This window comes from Lycium barbarum, chromosome 4 (genome assembly GCF_019175385.1).
Source record: "Lycium barbarum isolate Lr01 chromosome 4, ASM1917538v2, whole genome shotgun sequence".
NCBI classification, from domain to species: domain Eukaryota; kingdom Viridiplantae; phylum Streptophyta; class Magnoliopsida; order Solanales; family Solanaceae; genus Lycium; species Lycium barbarum.
The window spans coordinates 59,128,554-59,136,698 of NC_083340.1; the positions used below are offsets into that span (position 1 = coordinate 59,128,554).

Genomic DNA, 8,145 nt, shown 5'->3' on the forward strand with positions numbered 1-8,145 from the left:
TATGGATGGAAAGATAATTCAATTATCTACAACTTTTATTTCTGGGCGTTTTCCTAAATTCCAAACTTATAATACCGGTTTTGCCCCTGGAAGTCAGATCATCCGAAAATGCTTCCTTAAATTGTCCTTTTGGAGGGCTTCCACTTTGATTTGGCCCAAGGGTCCTTCTTGAGTTGTGTTTAACTTCACATATGTGATTCATATAATTTGTCACATGTTCCAAAAAAAAATCTTGACGTGTGGGCCCCACCTCAGCTTACAAATAATTCGACATTCGAAAATGCAGGATATAACAAGTACCCTCTCCATTTAAATTGTTTGTCTGGTTTTGACTTGGTACGAAATTTTAAAAAGTAAAGAATATTTTTGAATCAAAGATTTTTAATTAAAGATATGTAGAATATACCAAAATGTGCTTTATTTTTATGTATAAAGTTGGAATTAAAGAGTAGTGGAAAAAAAAATGAGAGAGACATTATTTTTGAAACGGAGTAAGGGCTTGTTTGGAAAGCCACCCAAGTAATTGGAATTGGATGTAATTACACAGTTTGACTTGATTGTTTGACCAAGTAATTACACAGTTAGGTGAGAATTGAGTATAATTGCGAGGATGTAATTACAAGGTTTTTTTTTTTAATAAACAAATTATGCCCATATGGGTTTTTATTAATTTTCAGAAAATCAAGAGTGGTCTTTAAAGGCCCAACCCACAGACGGGTCAGGCCCAATTAAAGAAAAAAACAAATAACAGCTGAAACATATTATATTTGTCTACTTTCCTAATTCGTGCCCTAATTCTCTGGTGCCTTCACTTTCTCTGCATCCATTCTTCGATGATTCTTGTCGCTAGTGATTGTGTGAAGATAATGACCATGCCATATGATGTTAATCTAATGGTTTATTGCTGATTCACACTTCCAGATGTCGAATTGCTTCGATAGCTCCATGTTCAGGTAAATTTTCAGTTCAATAGATCTGTTCTTCCTTTCTTGTTGCAAATGTATTTTTCTTTTTATATTATTTATTTTTCATTTCCTTTCTTCTCATTCTCAATCTATACTTCTTGTGGTTCTATGTAATTGCTCGTATTTTTTTTATTTTATTCATTAGCATAGCCGTGTTATTATTCTAATTTTTTAAACTACACCTCTTAATATCGGAAAGAATGAGTCTTTAACAAACTTGGTATATAACTAGTGATGTTATTAAAGTAGAATTTCGTTGTGAATGAGGTTATAGACTTATATTTTTTTTTCTTTTGAATTATTTATTTAAGTTACGTTGGAATTTACTTATGTAATGTTGTAATTTGACATAAGAGTATTATGTTAAAATATTTCCTTTGAATTTTGAATTTAGGTTATATTTTCAATTTAAAGTTATTTGCTTTCAGATTTCATGTTGTTTATTTTTCACTTACATTTGATGGATTTTTTGTGTCAAACATTTGAATAATATTATGACATTATATTTATAAATATTATTTTTTTGTCGAACATACACTTCATGACGTTCTCACAAAAAGTCTTCTTTTAAGTTATATAATTAATTAAAATTAAATATTGTTAATTTAAAAAATATATATATCAATTATTTTTTACAATATTAGTTTCAAATATATGATTATTAATTAATATATTTTCAAGGAACAATGTGTTATTAAATAACTAATTTAATAACATTTATAAAGGCAAATATTTTTTAAATATTAATTTTAAATTTTTTATAATTAAATTTTATTTTTAAATTAAACTAACTGTGTAATTACACCTGTGCAACCAAACAACACTCTTGTAATTACACTATAATTATATTATGACAAACAAACAGGTTGTTATAATTACACAATTGTGTAATTACTGGGCTGTGTAATTATTATCCTAATAATTACACCAATTCCAATTACCAGGTGGCTTTCCGAACAGGCCCTAACAAATTGTAACTCAGGCAGTTGCTATTTGTGAATTTTAACCATCACCCTATAGCAGCCTCTCCAAAGGGACTGCCAGAAAAGGGTTTGGCATCTTTGCGTGGTACCTTTTGACTGTTTACTGATGCGTTGTTTAATCTTGTTTTAGGAAGAATTTTCCCTAATTTTTGTTGTGCAGAGAGAATAAGTTTACTGTTACAGAAATGGCAGCTTCAATTTGGACTCTACAGCTTCACACAGTCTCAGTTCCGGTACCACTTGTCACCTGAAATTAGCTCTTCATGCCACCATTTTACTCTCTTTCTTTTTAGTAAATATGCCTTAATTATCAATTAATTTATGTTTGAAAAGCTTGGAATTCCAGCAAAGGCAGTCGACTTGAGAAGGGATTATTTGTTCGATTGTGCGTGGCGGAGCAAGAGGACCTTGAAGAAATTTGGCGTAGTTGCCTTGGGTACCAATGATGATGACAAGAATTCGAAGAATGAAGTTATGGTTGTGAGTTCCGAGAAGCGGAGTTTAGTGCAAGACACTGTTACCAAATTACAAGAGACCATCAAATCTCTCCCTCCCCATACCCTCCTGGTAATTTCCTAAATTCATGATTGAAACCAGCTTAGACCTTTAATATAGTCTTCATTTTCCCCTTTTTCCTTTACTACAATTGCAGGTAAAGAAACATTCTGGTGTTAGTTTAGCAATTGGACTATCTACCGTGGTCACCTTACTGGTTATAATGGTGAGGAGTTATGTCTCAAAAAGGTCAAGACGCAACGGCCCTGGTTCTGTAGCTGATCTTGTCAGGCGTGGCCAGTTAAGATCTGATAGAAGAGGCATGTATGGATCATTCACCTTTTCAATTCCTCTTTCTATTTCTTAAAATTCGGTGCTTGTGTAATGCGTGCTTTTCCTTATTGATTTGTGGTTAAATTCAGATCGAATCCTCTCAAATATGACGACCCATTCAATAATCCATTAGTGAAAGTCAGCAAGAGTAATTCAACTGTAGAGATGTGTGGGAAAGTGTACCGTTTGGCACCGGTAACTCTTACCAAGGAGCAACAAGCTGTCCATCAGAAAAGGAGGTCACGTGCATATCAGTGGAAGAGACCAACACTGTTTCTTAGAGAAGGTGATTCAGTACCTCCAGATGTGGATCCTGACACTATCAGGTGGATTCCTGCAAATCATCCTTTTGCAACTACTGCAAGTGAAATTGATGAGGATCTCGCACAAACCAATGTTTACCAGAAGCACGGTGTCCCATTCCGTATTCAGGCAGAACATGAAGCTCTGCAGAGAAAGCTTGAGGCACTCCAAAGTGTAAGCAATCATAGCCCATATTAGCTTCAAGACGTGGTAAAGAAAAGCAAATTCACTACTTGATTCTTGCAGTTGTTAAAATCTTTACATCTCCAGGCCGGTTACCACCAATATCACTTTAGACTTCATAAGCATGTTGGATGCATTTTCATAACCACATCTGCCATTACACTGTTGCGTTGTCATTTGCCCAATTGCAACATTGATTACATTCATGCAAATGTAGTCTGATTTGTAGCTGAACTACAAGATTCTCCTGGTTTCTTGCTTTAAAACTCTGGGGGAAGTTAAGATAATGCGTGACTTAAGGGTAAAAAACACACCTCAAGTATCACATTTTTTTGAGTTTCCTACCTGAACTATCAGGTGTGAGAGTTTCCTACCTAAACTATCACGAACTAATTTGCAAAACACCCCTGAACTATCACTTGTTCACTTTTCCTACCTGAACTATCACCAACTAGCTTGCAAAATACACCTCAACTATCAGTTTTGAGGTGTGTTTTGCAAACTAGTTGCTAATAGTTTGGGTAGGAAACTCTCACAACTGATAGTTGAGGTGTGTTTTGCAAACTAATTAGTGATAGTTTAGGTAGGAAACTCAAAAAAAGTTGATACTTGAGGTGTGTTTTTGTCCATTATCTCAAAAAATAATGATGCATGGCTTCTTTTTCCCTTTATTTTAAGCGATAAACCGCTTTATGGCCGGTGAAAAATAATGGATTTCTAGATGCTATATTCTAAGCTTGTAGTAAGAAGGGAAAAGAATAGACTAGATAGAACTTCCCACCTCAATTAGATGGAAAGAGATGTAAGTTGCAGAGTTGCCTGCACATTTAGTGAAATTCCCTAAACATCGTACTTCTACCTAGTTGTAGTAGCAACTGAACACCCCATTTTTGCTTCATAGTTCAGATCTATGTTGATATGGTAGCTCATTGTGCTTTGAGGGGTATCTGGTCTGTTAGTTTTCCGTAAGTGTGAATTTGTATTGGTTGATATACTTCTACATAAATAGGGAGCGCAAAAAATTTGAAATCAGTAGCAGTAAACCAAAGTGAAAAAATGACCGTCTTGAAACACCAATTGAATCATGGTGTCAATTCTAATTAGTATGACAGTAATTCTTTAGTGAATTACTTTTAGCAATTAAAGAAAGAATTCTGCTGCTCTCCGGTAAAAAACGTTAAATAAATTAGGTGTAAACTAGCAAAGACTCCCAAAAAAGGAGGGTAACAAAAAAAGTGTTTTCTCCAATTAGAAGTCTTGTGGAATATGATACTACTGTATTATTATTATTATTATTATTATTTTTTGGGAGAAGGTGAGTAAACATGTATATTGAAAAAAGAGAAGGCTTAGCACCAAGCTAGTGCAAAGACAGTACAAGTTTCAGGAATCCTTCTGTACAAAAAAAGTAGGATTTCAGTAGTGATAGTCCTAATCTTGCAAGTATTCAATGAAGTCTTAACATACTGTCTTCATTCTTGATATCCTGTAGATTACACTAAAAGGCGAAAAACCCATAAACATTTGAATTTAAGCCTGCTGTACGCTAACTGTCTTTCCGTCAAAACACCTGGCTTCTCGTTTGCCATATACTCCAGCATATTCTAGCAGGGATGATGTTTCAAATCTTCGTAAGAGCTTTGCTAATACCCCTAGATTTCCAACAGATTAGTAGCTCCTTAATTGTGGATGGCATAACCGTGGTTATCTCGAAGAGATTAAAAAAGAGAGCCCACATCTGACCAGTCACTGGACAGGGCAAAAAAAAGATGGCTGCTGCACTCCACCTCACTGTTACAGTTACACATGAAGCACCTGCTCCATAGCATAACTCCTCCTCTGTAGGTTACTGTGTGGTGTGTGTGACACATGCATCATGAGCCAACAACCACATAAAACAGTTAACTTTCTAAGGCACTTTAGACTTCCAGAGTTGTTTCAATGGTCAACTGGAAGAGCCTATGCTGTCCATACTATGTTTTGCAATCCTTGGCTTGTTCATGGAGAGACACCATCTCTAAATCTTTCAAAAGATGAGCAAGTCTGTGAACTTCCCAATGAAAGCTAGTAAGGTTGTACTCCACCTTAGGATACTTCATTTCTTTTACATTGGAAATCTTCCTCCCCTCTCGTCATTTCTTGTTTGGGACTAGTAGTTGACATGCTCTTCTTTCTTCTTTTTTTGGGGAAAGTTAAGTAAAACTTTATTCACATTAGCATCAACAAGATGCTCTATTTACAGCAAAAAGCACAGCCTCCCTTGTGGAATTCCCTATTTGTCTTCAGTTGGTTCAGCTTAATACTAATTTTTTTTTGGTAAGGTTAATACTTCTTCCTTTAGCTTGCCTGGTGTAGCACATACAGCATCTGTTGTATTTGTAAAACCTTTTCTAGTCAATTCATGTCATGTCAAATGTGCATCACGCAAGGCTATACATTAAGGGGTCATTTGGTACGAAGACAAGTTATGCAGGGATTAGTAATAGAGGGATTAGTAATGCAGGGGTTACTAACACAAGGATTGTAATGCTGGGATTACTTTTTTAATCAGATTAGATATACAATGTATAACCTAAGCTTGTGTTTTATTTTAAACTGTACAAAATCCTCTTTACAATTATACCCTTGATTTTGTAGGATTTTCTAATAAGGCTGTGTATAAAGAAATTTAGGAAAAGGATGGATGGGTAGTTTAGTCATTTTAGTTGTCTTATCCAGGTATATCTAAACCTGGTATAAGTTATCCCATGGTCTCCTCGGTATAAGATAAGACAGCCTATGGTGCATAAGTTATCCATGTATTAGGTGTGATTAAGTTGAATCAAGTACCCAAACAATGTATTGGCTGGACTAAATTTTAATACAAAGACTATTTTATTTAGTACAGCCTACCAAAGGAGTCCTAAGAAACTTTTGTTGGTGCTCTTATCTTTCCAAACTGATAGCCAAGGTGTCTTGCTGTCTATTTCTCGTTAGCTTCTTCTCCTGAACTGTTTATATTCTCTCTTCACTAAAAAATTCCCCGTACTATGCTTGTTACCATCTCCAAAAAATAAATAAATAATAATAATAATAATAAAATAAAAAATAAAAAAATTCCCCATGTTATTGCCTCCCCAATAATTGTCTTGCTTCTGACCTTCCCATTCCACTTCTTCCAGCATCCGCCATTGTTTCCGAATTTCAGATTCTGTTTCCCATTTTTCCTGCATTGTGCAATAGTTTCACCTTCTTGTTCGGAAATTGGTCCCTCAGAGCTCCATGTCCCAACCATCTGTCTTCCCATAATCTCAGCTTCTTCCCATCTCTCAGTTCAAGGCTCAAATTTAACCTGAGTTTCTTTCCATCACCCAATTAAAAGACCAGAAAGGTGTCCAGAGAGCATAACCTGTCCACAGTTTTAATGTATTCTTCCATGTTAGTTGAAAGGTATGTATTAATTTCTCCTTGTATACATTAGAGTGTGTATGCATGAATCATGCTGGATGTCACTTGTAGTTCAAACAGTTTGGAGTTTCACTTTCTTTCGATTATTAGTAAATGGCATGAAAGCCCTTGATGTTGTCGTTACAGGAGCAAAAACTTGGTAAAATAGTCATTGATCCTGGGGCTGCAAAAGATTTTGAGAGGCCATTCAAAACGCGTCTAAAGACACAGGAGAAACTCGATCAAGGCCCAAATAACCGGCAAATGGGCTCCAAAGTTTCTGAATCAGAGGGTGCTCGTGATTCCTTTGTCAACAAGCATAGGTCTGAAGAAATGGAGAAACCCTAGATTTGTTTCAATACCGTTTTGTAAATTATTTTAGAAATAGGGTAAAGGACAAGTTTGAAGTGAAACCTGATAGTCATGTTTTCAGTCATGATGTTGCTGGGTTCTAGCAGCAAGTCAATAATCAGAAATGAGACTGTAAATAGAAGTTTTTTGCTTTGCAGCCAAGTGTACCAAATGGCTACCTATTGTTTTATGTACTACAATAGATTTCACTGTTGTAACCTTTGCCTATTCCGTCGACTCAGCTTTGAAACATTTTCTGAACCATTGGCTGTCACCATGAAATTGGTGCTTATTATAAAATGTTTGCTGCTCTATCTATTTTCTATGTTGGATAAGGGGTTATATCTAACGACCTCTCTTTGATTGCAGAGCGTAATTTCTAGTTTTAACTTGGGAAAGGTTCAAATTTGCCCCTCTATTATGCGAAAATGATCAATTTTATCCCCGTTATACTATTGATACAAAAATACTCCAACCTTTACATATATTTCATATACCCCTATTCCGTTAGGGCTGACCAAGGTGGCCCAATCCCACGTGGCACTGACATTTTGATGAGGTGGAAACTATGTGGCATGCCACCTCAACTTTCCTTCCCCTCCACCACCATTGCCACCATTTACACCACCATGACAACCTCAAATCTCCATGTATTAACACAAAGTTTTTTTGTTTTTGAGTGCTGCTGGAATCTTTTTACCATCTACTGTGGATGAAGTGTTATGTTCTAGATCTCTTTTCGTACTCCAGTTGGGTTCTTTTGATTTATTTGCATAGATCTTGAAAGCCATGCACCTTTGATAAGCAATATTAGTCACAATTACTGCACCCTCTTATGCCTCTTTTTTGTAAGGATTGCATTCCTCAAATTGTAAATGAAGTATTGTATATGCTGCATATTGCCAATGACAGCTAGCATTCCAAAACTCGCTCGTTAAAACTCCTGACTCGTGATTTAATTCACACTCATAGTCTTTACTAGAAAGAACAAAAGCTGCATTTTTGAAGATGCAAAGTTGATATGAAAAGAAGTTTTTAACTAATTTAATAATCACTGAATTCTACCATCTTTAGGAAAGCAAACCAAATGAGTTATTTTGCATCCC

General features: G+C 35.5%; 1 protein-coding gene across 4 annotated transcripts; it reads left to right on the plus strand.

The window, feature by feature from the left end:
• Positions 1-772: 772 nt before the first annotated feature.
• LOC132636046 (protein MULTIPLE CHLOROPLAST DIVISION SITE 1) lies at positions 773-7,353 on the plus strand. 4 transcript variants are annotated; one of them, XM_060352711.1, is made up of 7 exons: positions 796-953; positions 1,910-2,033; positions 2,109-2,181; positions 2,282-2,515; positions 2,601-2,767; positions 2,866-3,253; positions 6,836-7,353. In XM_060352711.1, exons 3-7 carry the CDS (start codon positions 2,134-2,136, stop codon positions 7,034-7,036), a joined length of 1,038 nt encoding a protein of 345 aa, XP_060208694.1. In that variant the 5' UTR covers positions 796-953; positions 1,910-2,033; positions 2,109-2,133; the 3' UTR covers positions 7,037-7,353. The 4 variants fall into 4 exon arrangements, with proteins under 4 accessions (XP_060208692.1, XP_060208694.1, XP_060208695.1 ...); XM_060352712.1 differs by having other exon boundaries at positions 1,910-2,015; XM_060352709.1 differs by lacking the exon at positions 1,910-2,033 and having other exon boundaries at positions 773-953.
• Positions 7,354-8,145: the final 792 nt, after the last annotated feature.

What these genes read in the sequence shown, in the direction of transcription:
- LOC132636046 (XM_060352709.1), top strand. Translation starts at nt 922, where the DNA reads ATGTCGAATTGCTTCGATAGCTCCATGTTCAG. An exon ending in TTCGATAGCTCCATGTTCAG is followed by an intron (nt 954 to 2,108) that starts GTAAATTTTCAG and finishes TTTGTTGTGCAG; the next exon opens with AGAGAATAAGTTTACTGTTA. An exon ending in TTCACACAGTCTCAGTTCCG is followed by an intron (nt 2,182 to 2,281) that starts GTACCACTTGTC and finishes ATGTTTGAAAAG; the next exon opens with CTTGGAATTCCAGCAAAGGC.